Source organism: Neomonachus schauinslandi, chromosome 10, assembly GCF_002201575.2.
Source record: "Neomonachus schauinslandi chromosome 10, ASM220157v2, whole genome shotgun sequence".
Taxonomy (NCBI): domain Eukaryota; kingdom Metazoa; phylum Chordata; class Mammalia; order Carnivora; family Phocidae; genus Neomonachus; species Neomonachus schauinslandi.
The window spans coordinates 52,383,104-52,398,993 of record NC_058412.1 but is presented as its reverse complement, the minus strand read 5'-3'; the positions used below and the strand labels follow the sequence as shown (position 1 = coordinate 52,398,993).

Genomic DNA, 15,890 nt, shown 5'->3' with positions numbered 1-15,890 from the left:
GATGCAGGCCAGTGATGCTGTGTCTCTCAAACCAATGGAGCAATGAAATGAGAGAGCTTCGTCCCTGGGCATAAAACTGCTGGTGCCAACATCAAAGGTTTGATTAAACTGGCCTGGGTATGTCGAAGATGAAATCCGTGCTCCATTTGCAAACCCGAGTCTAGTCTATCAAATGCAGGCTCACAGGGGTTTTCTTCCCCCTGACTGCAAAGGCAAACCTCAAAAGCCATGACTCAGTAAAAGTCCTCAGCACGTGTCTGCACTTTCCTTGTGCGCAGGTACTTACTGTCACTCAACAGTGGGTTTAAGTCCTTTTTGCACAAGTGGGTTTTCAGATCAGGAAAGCGGCAGCTACTGTAAGTTATTTACATCTGTGAACATCAGGCTCCTGTTTGAACAGATAAGTCTTTATTCCCCTGTACGTTTACATAATAAATTGTTTACAGACTTTTTTTTTAATACAATACTGGCATAGCAATGTTTAAATTTCATATTTTTACTGTATAAGGTAGCTTCGCGTACCTCTGTTTGCTTTGTCTTCTTGGGGAGGACATGATAAAGACCTGTGGTAAATATACATCCATGTGACAAGGGGCTGTGCAATAGGGTGGAGTAGAATACTCACAGGAAAAAGAGTAAAGTCAGGACACTACATCAGAGTGGGAACCAAGAAAGTGTCTTCCGTTCAAGCAACCACCACCATTTGGTAGCTTTGCATAAGTTAGCATTACCCAAAGAACCTCCCTCCTCCACCTTAGTGAACGGAAGGAAACCCAGGATAAACAAAGGAGTATCTTGTTACAGATTATTTGAAACGGAGGCCATCTGGGATTCATTTTGACTCAAGAAACCCAAGTACATCCAACTTCAGGAACATGACTAGTGTGGAAAATGAAAAGACTAACTTTGTGTTGGTAAAATTATAGTCTCTAGAGAAGAATAAAAGATAGCTTTGTATTATCTGGAGTGTTTCCGTAAAGATTTCATTTTAAATATCCCTCTGATAGTTTCTCTGTTCTGCCCGGCAGCCTCTAATTTGCTTAATTTTGTACTTTGGGCAATCCTGTCATTTTTGTCCCTAAACTCTAAGTTAGTGGCTACATGGTCCTGGTAATGTTACAGCCAGAGAAAGTTAAAGACTCCTGGAAATTTAGACAAACATCATCATGGGAGACTTTACTTTGGCCCAAGGTATCTACAGTGTGCATTTATTCAGCTAAACTCAGATCCCTCCATACTTCTGGGCTGAGGTCAACCCCAAAGGTCTTCTCCTTCCTCTAAAATTGCTGAAGGCGGACTGTTCCTGACCTGGGGAAAACTGTGTTAGTTCAAATCAAAATGATCAATTACCTGCCAGGAGAGCAGGGGAAAAAAGTATTATAAACAAAACTAAAATTTCACCTTGAGAAAAACAGGTTCTTCTTGAGTTTGTTCCCCTATAATTATTAGCAATCCAAGTTCTATAATTCTAATTGAAGAAGAGCCAAGTCCAATATCAAATGACACTGGACACAGCGACAACTTCTTTCAGAGATTATTTTAAAATCCACATCTTTCCATTTTCTAAACTACCAAAGACAGGTGAAATTATGGAAGTTCCCTTATTCAGAATAAAAGAAATTAAGACTGATTGTTGTCACTTTCCATTATAAGGTCCTCTCTGGGAATTTTCTGTAGATTATTCCTTTTACTGTCTTTAATAGTAACCATGCTTCATGGCAGGGAGTGGGGGTGATTTCCCTTTTTGGAAACAGCGAAATGGGATTGAGAACCAGGAGTCATGGGAAAAGATCAAGAAAGAGAACATACTTCCAGGTACTGAAAGCAATGCTAATTAGATAATAATTCAACGGATCTTCTTACACCTTATTACTGTCCTTGATGGTATTTCTAAGGAGGGGGGTAGTTTCATAATTAACCTAAGTGAAGGCAGCATTACTAGAGTTAAGTATTAGCTCCCCAAGTAAAACCAGATGCCTTTGAAGGGAACAACACTCAATGAGTGGCCAAAATTCTGGTATGTCTGCTGAAGAACTCATTAATTATGATCGTAGTTAGAAGTGTCCATTTAAACCTTATCTCCTCTGAGGCCTATGTTTTTAAAAATACTGGGACTTAAATTTGGTGATCTAGTTATTTGAATGCTGTAAGGGGAAAAAAAATTGTGATGTGTTCTGGTATAGTTACTACTCTTGCACAGTTGGATTAAAGCAAATCAGAAACATATGCTTATAGTATCTGCCCATTTTTAAGTGCCAGATCACGGATTATATATTTTAAAAGAATTGAAGTCTTCTGATACTGTTTTGTTAGAATAGGTAGGGCCATTTAAAAAAGAAAAAAATGGTATCTAGATATTTGAAAGAAAAATCTATGCCCAAAACTGTCCAATAATGTAAGCTTCTATTCAGATAACCAAGGAAGAGCCACCCAAGTTAGTAAAGGCCCATTATAATTCTCTAAAATGTAAATACTGCTCCAGTAACAGAAGATAGCTGAAGAACATCAGGATTACACAGATCCTTCATAGTCCTTCCAAAGCATAATAATATGTACGTAGAACTCTAGAATTCCATAAGCTTAAAGACCATCTAGTCCAAACTCATCATTGTATACATAAGGAACAACCGCTCTCAGAAATGAAGTGCCTGCTGACGGCTACTTGGCCGGTGACTGGCAAAGTTCAGGGAGAGACCCCAGGTGGCCTGTCCTGCCCAGGCCTCTTCTCCCATGGCCCGGCCTCAGACCCCACCCCTGTGAGAGAAAGTGGATGGACTAGAGACTGGTCTCTCTGATCCCGCTTGTGGCTCAGTCTTGAGTTTCCTATGTCTACCAATTATCAGACACTGTAGTGTGTCTAGTGTCATATCAAATCAACCCTTTAAGCTCAGGGATGAAGCTATAAACTAAGGGAGGTCCCATTTACCGAGTCACTCACATGGATTCCCTAACTTAACAGAAACAGAGTTCTCCCCTTTGAGGTCCTTTTCCTAAAGAATAAACCCAAGATGATTTCATGTCATTATCTCTCTCAGACTTCCTCCATCCAATCTCTGGCTTCTAGTCTGTTCATTTTCATTAACAGTTCCCATTAAGCTTTATTGAGCCAGATGACTAGAGAATATATCTCAATGTGATTATGGGTAATACATGAAAGGAACAATTTAGAGATACCGAATTTCTAAACTGTACTCTTCACTTTTTCAATTATATTGAGAAACTAGATGTTTCGTTATATTTCTAACATGCATATGTATGAAAAAAAACCAAATTGGAAAACATAGGCATAAAACATTGTTCTTATTTAAAAATAAACATTTCCTTCATTAGTTTATACATTCTTTCTATGTCCAGGAAAAAGAATACAGTTTTGATCTTCAGTAATATTCCTGTCCATAAAGGGGCAAACCGAGTCCCATTTTCACTGCTATCCAATCATGGAGAGCTCTTCAAGGACACCTTTTTTTATCTTCAGCAGGAAGGTTGTGCCTCCCTCAATCTTGGAAATGATCCATTATCCTAATAGAGGGCTTTACTTAGCTCAGCTAGTTTCAGCTGCCACAGGAAGTATTTAAAGTCAGAAGGAAGACTGAAAGATTCAGACTTTTCCTTCGCTGCCTTTCAAAGGCTGCTCTCACATTTCTGGGGTCAAAGCTTGACCTCCAAAGTGCAGTGTTTTGCAGGCTGTCGTTGCTGCTCAACTTTCTTTTTTTTCCCCCTTAAAGTGCAAACGTGAGGAAGAAGAAACAAAAGTACTAGACAGAGAAACAAGCAAATGAGCTTGGAATTTTATTTGTACAAATCTGATCAACTAAGAGTTTCCCCTTCTGATCATGGAAAATGGCACTCAAGGAAGAGAACCACAATGGGTTTCTCTGTGCCCACCGCTTTTCAAAAGAGCAATTTTATAAAATTGCTTTCTATGTAAGGGAAAAAAAATACACTTCAATGAGTAAGGACATATACAGAGGGTGACCATGAGGCATGTTGTCATGTCAGTGCAGGGTCCTTTATTTATTTTATGAACAATATTCTAAGGTTAGTGAGGAACTACACTTTGTTTTGTTTTTTTAATCTAGGAAGCCAAGGAAAACCAACTGAGCATATTTCATTGGCTGCATCCTTCGATTCAAACATCATAGAGAAAGAAAGGTAAGTAGCCAGAATCAAATTGTGCCTAGCTTGTCAGCACACTTATTTCTGATTATCTGAAAATAAACAACATGCTTATTCTACAAAGACAGAGGACCTGCTGAAAGCGTATAGCAACACACAAGTCTACTCAAAATGATTCCATATGTTACACTGTAGGATTGCTGTGTAGTTAATACAAGGGAAAGAGATCAAAACCCTGTACAGACACCTGATATCAGACTTGAAACGCCAAGTGGAAACAGAACTATTCAGCGTCTTCATTTATACACAATTTACAATATTTGATTCAAAATAAAAATCACAAGAAAAATACATCTGTTTCTGCTACAATTCCTTCCCCTCCCCCATCCACCCCCCAGTGAAAAGTCTTCTAATAAAAGGTATCATATTACCACCATTGTCTTGTTTTGGTCTAATTCTGAGATCCCAGCTCGGGACAGTTAACATGAAAAGGAATGGCAATACTTGGGTTTTATATAATGTACACATTTTATCCAAGGATCTCAAGTACTTGCAGTCACGTCTCCAGATCTGAGAAATCACAGTTCAATGGAAGCCAGAATGCTGGATGAATGCTGGGCAGGTTGCATGGGGTGTAAAATCCCTTGGCTAAATCTATGAATCAAACAAGGTCAAAGCTGGTTGGCTAGAGCTGGGCTCAATTTCTCTTTTCAAACATATCCCATCCGTCAGTCAGTTTTACCCTCTCTTAAGTCACACACCCATCTCTAGGCTACAGCCTAGAGTTAAAACCAACTGAAGAAGCCATGTCCTCATGATAATGCAGCAGCATAAAAAGCAAAAACAGAGAAACACATTCATCAGCATCTGGCCAAAGGAGACAGGGGCTGGGAGGATTGATTTGGGAGGCCATTCCTAGCAAGAATGAGACAAAGGTGTCAATTCACTAGTTTAAGTTACAGTTAAGCTTTGGGTGGAGTTGATTCCAGCAGAGGTGAAGCTCATGGCATCTAGCGCTTGATTTAAGATAATGCTATTGAAGAAGGGTAATGAGAAAACACAGCAAACTAACAGGGAGGAACTGGCCAAGGAATATCTGGAGGGCCAAAGTGATTTTCTTTCCTTATCATTTTCTACAGGAGAAGGCAAGGGATAGGAGATAAGGGCTAGAGGGCCCCTTATTAGCAGATTTTTAAAAAAAATCATTTCTCTTATAACTCCGTAATGAAAACATATATTACGGTGTGAAGGTTACAGAACTGCATCTGCTACTGGGTCACGGCTACAGGTCTATGAGCTGATCCACCAGCAGTAAAGACCTGGCTAGGTTGGGAAGACTGGACTCAGAGCTCCCACTGCTGTTTCTAGAGTGCCCACCTGGAAGTGGAGAGATAGGAATTCAGTACAAAACACAGAGGGTTAAGGTTTAGATGTGCAGAGCAAGCAAAGAAGAAAAAAACAAAAACCAAACCAAACCCTAGAGAAGCAACAATTTACATTTGCAAACTCTTACATGTTGATTTTTAAACATACAAGTTAGGTATCCACCACCTCCCACCAAAACTTCAGGCAGAACACCTTGCAAAGAGGATGCTATTTTCAAGTGAATATATATTTTGCCTGGGAACCGCTGGCTGGACCTAACTTCCTGATCACATCGAATCATCTCCCTGACAAAGTAAAAACCAATAGTTTTTGCTTTGGGAAGAAATTAGTTTCTAAGACCACTGCAATAGAAACATGCTTTAAGAAGTATATAGACGGTCCCATGGCAATTCGGTGTCTCATGGCACATTGAAATGATTTTAACCCATCAAAGAGGAAAAAGGATGCTTCACAAATGTCCAAAAGATGCAAATGGTATCAAAGCACCATACTTAATCTCTTGGGGAAGAATATTTATTACAGATGATTCTGATCATGCTAAAAATGTTCAGAGCTTTTTAAAAAATATATGCCTTCCAGTTTCCACTAAGTTTCCACTTTATTTTTGGCTTGATACTCTGTAAAAATCAGGTTTTAGTCAAAGTATTAAATACTTTTCCTCCCTCTAAATAAACATCACAGTCAAGCTTTAAGATAACTGTATCTCCATCTGTACCTGTATCTCTATCTTATCCTGGTTCAGCCCCAAGGCCTGACATTATCTCCAGTTTCCTTCATTAAGTGTGGATGCTTTATCCCCTCTTGGAGATTAGGTACACTACTACTTTGTAGTGAGCTGTGATGTCAAGCTCTCCTCTTTTCCCCATCCTCTCTTTCTTACCTTGTGAGTTTTTGGTTATCAATACAGGAATAGGGTCAAATTCATCTTCTGCCACCTTGTCCGAGCCCTCAGGGACATCAAAACCTGAGATGAGATTACTATCTTCTGCAGCTTAATACATAATGCAAGTACACAAGCAGAAACAACAGAGGTAGAGATTAGCAAATGAGAGAACATGTAAGAGGCACAAAGTTCCCAACTATACAATCACTTTTGTTTTTGAAGGTGAAAATGCTTATTTTCATGACTTGAAATAAAAGTAGCAAAACTGGAAAATAGGGAGACAGGAAAAAAAAAACAAACGGTTTCGAGCTGGCCATGTTAAGAGTTTCAGAAATGATTAGGGAGAAGGGTTAGAGGATGAATTCTCTCTGCCATTTTAAGACCATTAATTGTGGTTATTGTGAGGTATCTCTTCAGCATCAATAATTCACAAAGGCACAGGAATTAGTCATTTATCTTCCTTATTGAACAAACAGAGGCCTAACAAACAATACTCAAGAAACTCAAAGCCAGGGGCAGGGCGGAGGTAATTAGAAGCTCTTTAAGAAGCAACTGCTATATACACTATATGTTAATTAATTGAATTTAAATTAAAAAAAAAAAAGCACCTGCTGCTTTTGTGTACAAGGCAAACAAAATACTTCTGAAAGGACCTGCTGTCCTGTGATTGGGAAAAAAGACTTTCCATCAACTCTGATGCCTCAGGGAGTGTTGGGGCCCAAGATCACATGCCCTGAGATTTCAAGCAGAAGTTTGTTAGAATAGTCCCCTCCATTCTGATTAAGATTACCCTACGGGCGAGTGCTAGCTGAGCACCTATTTTGCAAGTGATGCTTCTCTGTAATTACATATTGTTGCTGACACACTCCTGCCAGACGTAATTGGTTAAACACACACTCTATAAAAACATAATCATTTTAATGCCATCAAGGGTAAAAACAAAACTCAGCTGTTACCACCGCAAACCATAAACTAATTATTTTTAGACATCTTGGAGAGGCTTCCTTCTTGAATTTCTTTCAGAATAAACTTACACTGTTCGTTTTCTATATATTTGCTCCTTCCAGGAAACCAATGTTATCACCCCAGTACAGAAAGAAGTTTAGTGAATGCCTGCATCCAGTAAGCCAGGCACTGTACCGGTCACTTTCACAAACAGCTCACTGAGGAGAACTCAATTAATTCAAGCTACTTCTGTCCAGCAGCATTTCAAACAGGTATTAACCCAGGACTAAGAAATGAAAGTGGTAGATGAGAAAGAGAAATCCACTAATCAATCATGACTCAAAACTTAAAACTTAGAATTCCAAGTTCAATCTTTGAAGACTGACTTTTGAGGACTTATGCCTGCTTTTTTATTGTAGCAATCACTACCCAAAAACTTTAAGTCAGATTTGATGCAACAATTTTAAGGTCTAAGGCCGACAGTATCATATTAATAACAGTCAGTCAGTGGATAGTCAATTCAACCATCTACTTGCGGGGACTGCAAAGGTATAGAGCTCCGCCTTGAATGGAGAACACGGAACATCTGCAGTCCTCGTGACTGCTGGGAAGCAGTGGTTCCACCAATCTGTTGTCTAAGCCTCATCAGGCACTTTTCCCGAGAGGGATTAGAACACAGTGGCTTAGAGTACCAACTCGAGTTTTCCATATGAAGGAGGGGGCACAAACACTTCACTGGCAAAGACTTTCCATAAGGAAAATTCTCAGGGGTCATTCAGTTCTCCTTGAAGGACATGGGAGCCCGAGGACAGGAAAGCATTTACCTTTATGGGCTGGAGCAGAGATCGCTATGGGGGCAAACTCTTCCAGAAGGTCAGTAGTAGGGTTAGAAAGCAGGGAGCAATCAATCAGGGAATCTTCCCCGGTGAGAGAATCTGAGTCCAGATTGACAGCATCCCAAGTCGGTGATGGCATTAAATGGCACACACAATATCATGAGATTAGAGCTTAGCCTTGAAGTTACCGCATTTACATGTCATATGTACAAGCCAAGGTGGGAGAAAGAAAACCACAAGTAATATCTTAAGCCCCCCAGCATTTTCATCAATAGAAACATGTATTTCTAGATTCCTCTTCACATGAAGATATAAATATGGAATAATTCTTTGCTCAGAGGGTGCTGGGTCAGCAAATCTGTGATCTGGATGCCAATAAAACTTTAGCAACTCAGTTCTCAGCAAATGCCACTTGGGAAAAAGGACTTTGCCACTAAAGAGTTTCATTTAAACTTTCCCTAAACATTTTGGGGGAAAGGTACAATAGGATGAGGTATCTAAGTTGACTAGGAAGGGGTTGTCCCTGGCTTATTAGCAGACTATGACACGATAAACAGCATTTTCTAGAACTCAACCAGATCCCCATTCAAAATAAAATGATCTTGCTTCTTACTAGTCTTCTTTAAATTTGAATTGCTCCTCTGAATATATGATTTTGCTTTTAGGTAAGGAACAGAAGGAAGACAAAATGCAGAGTTCAAGCATTTTAACATACAAATTGTTCTCTGGGAAAGTTTTAGAAAAGTCAAGTAAGCACAAGGGAAAGGAACCATCTAGCCTTCTATGTTCATTTTTTCCCCCACCTCCTTGAGTTCATTTTCGTAGTTCCCAGACTTCTAATTGTTTTCTGTTCCAAGGTAGGAAATCAGACACTTTTACCAAGGCAACTATGGACTCAATAAAAATGCAGGTTATCAGCTCTGGATTTATGGACAGTTAAGGAATTCTATTAAGAGTGAAGTTTGAAATTAGGGTAAAAACAATGCTGGACCAGGGCAGATTTCAACTCTGCTTACAATTTAACAGCAAACCACCTACACAGGCTAAAAGCACTGTGCTGGGAATAGAATGTCAACATCCAGAGCGTGAGCTCCATGAAGTTACTGACACCACTGGGTGGAAAGACAGCTCAGAAACCTTGGAGGAGTTAAGGTCATCCTTGCAGCTCAGCAGAGTTCTTTAGGGAAGGAGGTGGAGGGAACCTGCCACCAGTGAAAAGAATCTTGAATAACGAAACACCATAACCAGAGAAATCCCAAGTACCACTCTACAAAGAACATGGCTCCAAAAAGTACTCTGCTCTTCAGCATGGAATGGTATCACTAAACATCTAGAAGCTGGGGCTGTATCCATATGAAGTATCCATTCTAGGGGCAATTGACCAGGCTGCAAAAGAAGCCCAGGGTCACCTGCTGCAGGTGGAAGGGCTGACTGTGAGGTCCACCACAATGAATGGTCCCCGCAGCTACAGAGAGACCTGACTGACCTGTGCGGTTCGAGGTCACAGATTCCGTCTGAGATGGAAGGCGCTGGGGCACTGGGGGCTCCAGTCCTGGTATGAGACTCTCAACGGCAACATCGGCTTTTTCTTTTGTAACACAGCATTAAGAAAGGAGAACAAAGGGTAAGGGAAAAGGAGTCAAAAGGTTCTTTAGACAATTCTGTGAAGGCTTTCTTCTACAGGGCTCTAAAATGCTAGTCTAGGGCAAGATGGGCAGCACAAGAAGTTACTTTATTTCTGCTGCTTTGAGTGCCTGGGCTTCACTGATTGAATATGCATTTGCAAGGTTAACTGCTATGACGTGTCTTGGTGAGTCTCAGTTTTTACAGATAAATGTAGAACACGAGCCACCCAGCAGATTTCTTCCATGTCAGAAGACATAGGCTGAAAGGCACTGTAATATCTTACGGTAATTTTGCTTTTCTTAAGGGATAAACCTGGGGGCAGACATCCTCTGTGCCTCGCAAAAGCCACTAGTCCATTTCAAATCCCACCCCCTGACGTAGCTGGGAGGTCTTCTGCACTGTCTCACATCCTGCAGCTGAAGGCCCATCTCTCTCTAGGCTCATGGCCTTGCTGAATTCGTGGACTATGTGCCCTGGAGTACAGAGGCCCTGGACATCTTGTACGTCTTGCCTGCCTTGCTGTAGGAGCACAGGGCAGTATCAGACTGAGCAGACCAAGCCCCTGCCTGGATTCTACTCATGGGGCTTCACCACTGGGCAAGTGTTCCTGTTATGGATACCCGGCACATACAGGGGCCTTCTAAAGAAGAATCTGCTAAAGGTAAGGTCCCAGCTTGAAACCAACTTCCTTCATGAAGATTTTGTAACGAACAGTGAATTTTTCCATTCCTTCTCATTCATAAAAAGTCCCTCTAGAAATCTCAGGCTATCAAGCAAAGCAAAAATAACAGTGTGGTGCCCCTGGAAGGCAGAGAAAACACTTCCTTTGGGGTGATAATAAATATGATTAAAGGAGGCTTTGTGGCATTTTCCACTCCTCAGCAGGGCTATTCACTAGGGATCTGTTAACCAGTTAGTTATCATTCTTGAAACAGACACATATATCATGCAGGACTGAAGAAACAGATGACGACTTTACCAATTATAGCATCGGACGTGCTACCAAAAGGGTCTGTCATAGGCAAGAGGTCAGGGAGCAGGAGAGAAGTGTCAGGAGATTTGAGTCCCTCAATTAGTTTTTCTAGGTTGGGCAGAGAGGTAAAGAGAAAGCAAAAATGCAGTGAGATATTAAAACAAGTTGATCATTTACCGTTTTCTATGCAAACACATTTTGGGGTCAAACTTTTGTATCGATTCATCATAAAAACAAATACTATTTGTATCTTTTACCGTTAATTAAAAATAAGCTTTCAAAGTTCAAAATTTAAAAGTGATTATTTCTCTGGTTGAAGTAGTCACTTTGTAAGTCATTCAAGATACTGCCTTGTTTGTTTTAAAATTTGAGGTATAAATATTTAACCAAAAAAAAAAAAATACTGATTTGAAGGGATACATGCACCCTGCTGTTTACAGCAGCATTATCAACAGCCAAATTATGGAAAGAGCCCAAATGACCACCAACTGATGAATGGATAAAGATGTGGTCTATACATATGTACACAATGGAATATTACTCAGCCATCAAAAAGAATGAAATGTTACTATTTGCAACAACATGGATGGATGTAGAGGGTATTAGGCTAAGTGAAATAAATCAGTCAGAGAAAGACAAACACCCTATGATTTCACTCACGTGGAATTTAAGAAACAAAACAGATGAACATGGGGGGAAAAAAGAGAGAGGCAAACCATAAAACAGACTCTTAACTATAGAGAACTGAGGGTTGCTGGAGGGGAAGAGGAGGGTAGAGGGATGGGCTAAATGGGTGCTGGGCATTAAGGAGGACACCTGTCGTGAGGAGCACTAGGTGTTGTATGTAAGTGATGAATCCCTAAATTCTACACCTGAAACTAATATTAGACTGTCTGTTAACTAACTGGAATTTAAATAAAAACCTGAAAAAAATATTTTGAAGTACAATGTACACTGAATAAAAGTCACCAATTTCAAGTGTACACATTGCTGAGTTTTGACAAATGTGCACATTCATGTAAGCACCACTGAAATGATGTAGAATGTTTCCATTACCACCAAAATTACCCTTGTGCCTTATTCTAGTCGGTGCCTTCCTGTTACCCCCAGACCCAGGCAACAACTGATCTGCTTTCTGTCCCTACAGCTTTGCCTTTTCTAGAATTTCCTATAAATGGAACCATACAGTATGTAGTCTGTTCTGTCTGATGTCTTTCATTGAGCATAATGCTTTTGAGACCCCTCCCTGTCGTGGCATGTTATCAGGAGTTTGTTCTGTTTTATTGCAGTGTGGTGTTCCATGGTATGAATGTACCACATTTTGTTGAATCATTCACCAGTTGATAGACATTTGGTTGTTTCTAGTTTTTAGCTATTAAAATAAAGCTGCCATAAACATATGCATGTAAGTCTTTATGCATTCATACCCCTTCCTGGGCTTAGTTTTGAAAAAAAATTTTGGACTCGCATTTAGAAATGCTGTGTAACTCAGCAAGTGAATCAAAATATGCCTACATTAACTTCAACCATCATGTATTGTCTGCCAACTGAGAGCCTGTGACAAGCTGGTACTCTTTAACATTCTATGGTCAAATCTCATGAAATGCACTTACATCTGAAGATGGATTACTTTTGATGCCTTTTGGCTAGGAAACAAAAGGATATAAGAAGCCACCAGATTTGTCACACCTGATAACTTAATGTGTGGTAAGTGCACACGTTAAGATTTCTTCATGATTTTTTCAGCCTTGATCCATCAACAACTCTCTATCTTCAACTTATGAAAGGTAGAGAGCATTACTTGAAACAAAATCCTGAATCATAGAATCTTACAGAAAAAGGGAATTAAGAGCTCAACCTCCTTTTACTTACAAGGAGGCTGAAGCCACATAAATTCTATAATTTGCCTAGTTTAAGCCTGTTGACATTTTTTTTTCTGTCACAGAAATACATGCCATTAAGATAAAACTGAAATGAAAATGTTTGAGGAAAAGAAGTAACTTAAAGTTCAAGTCTGTGTATAGAACATTTTAATGAATCTGCATTCTTCTAGGCCATCAGGAATCAAGATAAGATGAAATTGGTATTTGTTGAGGGACTGAAACCAAATTTTAGGTGATGTGTAATTTAAAGTGATCTATAACAACACAGATGAAACAAAACAATGGATTTTAGTGTCTTGGCAAGATAATTTGCTTTGGTACAAGTAACACACTGCAGAAGAAGATTTTTACACGTGAAATCAATTTACCATCTTTGCAGTATACGGCATATAGATATCTTGGAGTTAAATGACAATCTGCTAACTTTTTCTCATTTACACCTGATACTTACATTGAAGAAAGGAAGAAAGAAGAAAAGAAGCTTCTCAAAAGCAGGGGGAAAAAAGCCCAGAGTACTGTGAATTTACACTTGTATATTAGCACATCAGAATTAATCTTGCATCGTGCATAAAATTTTATTAGCAGAAAAGATGTTAAAAATATGTGACAATTTTTAGCATACCGGCAAAAATAAGATGGCCTTCTCGAAAAGTCTAATTTTTCATTATGCTGAACGCTAGCTTTTGTTTTATTCCCAAAAAGAGCTTCTTTCACGTACAGGAAAGTAATTATTTGCTTCTTCCACTTTTAGCACTCATACATTTGCAATCTTACGAAGCAATGGATAAACAGTAATGACCCCAAATTACTTGCTTATCTTTCATACGGTAGTTTATCTTGGTGCAAAACCTTAAGCTAGCCAAATGCAGAGTCCGAATTCTAGCCTCTCCAGTGACCGGTTGCGACCATGGGGTCGGTCCTTAAACTTCTGCCTTCACCTCCTCAACTGTACAGCGGAGATACCTCCCACCACCTTTTTGTATAGGTCACTCAAGTATCATCTCCTCTACTCCTTTCCCCATCCTCCCTGCCACATCAGGAGCCTCCCAGAGCACTCTGCACTCGCTTCTCTTGCAGCCTTTACAACAGGACAAGGTATCTTCTTAATCTCGGTATCCCCAGTTCTCGGTTTCCTCTCATACCCTATGTCACATTCTCTGCTTCATTGGGGAGGTGGGGAGGAAGAGGAGATCAACTGGGAAGTCAGGTAACTTTAGCAAGAATCTAGTATTTTTATTAGCCATTAGCAAAAAAGATAATGTGAGGGGTAAGAAAAAGTATGTGTGTGCATGCGAGTGCTGTGTGGTGAGACAGAACAGGGTGGGGATGGGGTAAGTCGCCAAAGTTAGGGGGCTTATCTTCTGACCGAACCTCAAGTAACAGGCTCTTCACACAGATAATCTGTGTGGTCACTGCTGCTTGAGAATCCTCGACTACTGAAATGTGGGAGGCAGGAGCAGGGATAGGGCAGGAGCAGACAGAGAACTAGGAGTTCTCACGGCATAAGGAGGGCAGACGGCATGTGCAACACCATCTGCCACTCCCAGCGTTCTCGAGATGACAGAAACTCTCAGCGACTCAGTGTGGGTGCCCAGGTGCCATTGTAACTGCAGTCAGCACTGCCATTTGCAGGGTTTAATGCCAAACATTTTCCTTCATTATTCACAAAAAGACGTGGGTTTGGGAATACTGATAAGAGTTGAGAAGAATGGAGACAGAGACTGTGTGACTTGCCCAAAGTCACAGAGGGGACATGGTAGAGCATGGACTTGACTTCACAGTTTCCCCCACATGCTGCCTATAGGGTCTACCTGTGTCCCTCAACGTAGGAGAATAGGTTTTCACACAGACATGGCCCCAGGCACAATGGCCAAATTAGCGAAGACATTTGGACTTCACAGACCTCAGGCCTCACATGCGCCTCAAGGGCTGGCCTTGATATCGCTCATGTTAGGGATTCTATCTGCCCTCTTATAGTTATATAAAGACACTCTGAGACCATGTGTCATGAAGAGGGTGGGCGGCAAACAGCAGTGCAGAGAAGAGGATAGTGAATTTAGGAACATGTGCAGAAAGTGTTCTTTAAGATCCCAAACCTCAACCAAGTTCTCCCTGGGCATTTCACGATTTGTTGATATCTAGTGAAGCCACAGACGCCTGAGATTACGGTAGCGAGAATGCACGGAGTTCCAGGTTTTACCCACATGCCTTGGTATGAGATCAGAAAAAGCAGAATTCCTTGAATAAAGTGAAATGTGAGAGGAGGCAGCGTGGTCTAACAGAAAGAAATCACCAGTTGGACGCCCAATTGACTGAGCCACCCTGGCGCCTCTTCAAATAATTTTTTAGAAAAGGAAAGAGAACGTAAACTAGCAGGATCTGAGTGTGTCCGCTTCCTTAGACGTTCGTCAAGCATGAGGTGGTGGGGTTTTCCCTCTTTCCAAGCTGATGGCAGAGGTTGCAGCAGCTCATTGTTTGATAAAGGGCTCTTCTTGAATTCATCGTCACGATGGACTTTTACAAAATATATATTTAATGGTAATTTATATCTCTTCTTTTAGAATTGTCTGCTCCTATTTTCCTCTTGGTGGTATTTTCTTAGCATATCCCCGTTACCATACTCAGTTCTTTCTCAAGTCTCTAGGGTTCCCAAATAAAAATGAGTCTGGTTAAGAGCATGGAAAAGTGCTGAAATCACGGTGAGAGGACTGAGAAGGTGGGCCTCCGGAGCAAAGTGGATGCAGAAGGAGTTAGCCTGGGCACTGGAGACAGAGTGCCTTTAAAAGAGAGGATTGGGGTGCCTGAGTGGCTCAGTCTGTTATGTGTCTGCCTTCGGCTCAGGTCATGATCCCGGAGTCCTGGGATTGAGTGCCTCATCGGGCTTCCTGCTCAGCGGGGAGTCTGCTTCTCCCCAGCCCCTCACCCCACTCTCGTGCTCTCTCTCTCACTCTCTCTGTCTCTCAGATAAATAAAATATTTTTAAAGATTAAAAAATTAAAATTAGAAAAAATAAAGGAGAAGATTGTTAGTACTTTGAAAAATTAAAAGAGGACTTGGAAAAAGGATCTTTTGAGCACCCCTCTCTCTCCTCTCAAGGGTAAGTCAAGTGGCATTGGGGACTAGGGGAAGAGAGGAAGAGGTAGGAATTAATCCACTCCAGAGTCTTCTCTTACATTTCTCTCAAGCCTTAATTACTGAAAAAACATCAACCACAAGGCAAGAAGGTAATAAATCCTTCATAA

The 15,890-nt window shown here is 40.6% G+C and overlaps 1 protein-coding gene across 1 annotated transcript in view; it reads right to left on the bottom strand.

The window, feature by feature from the left end:
* Positions 1-5,244: 5,244 nt before the first annotated feature.
* The window catches only part of AAK1 (AP2 associated kinase 1), a 155,558-nt gene continuing 144,912 nt past the window's right edge, over positions 5,245-15,890 (bottom strand). The window contains exons 18-22 of the mRNA XM_021699275.2: positions 10,772-10,873; positions 9,653-9,754; positions 8,155-8,265; positions 6,383-6,493; positions 5,245-5,493 (exon numbers count right to left, since the gene is read on the bottom strand). Of these exons, the coding sequence (XP_021554950.2) occupies positions 5,399-5,493; positions 6,383-6,493; positions 8,155-8,265; positions 9,653-9,754; positions 10,772-10,873 (521 nt within the window). The 3' untranslated portion in view covers positions 5,245-5,398. The remainder of the gene's footprint in view (positions 5,494-6,382; positions 6,494-8,154; positions 8,266-9,652; positions 9,755-10,771; positions 10,874-15,890) is intronic.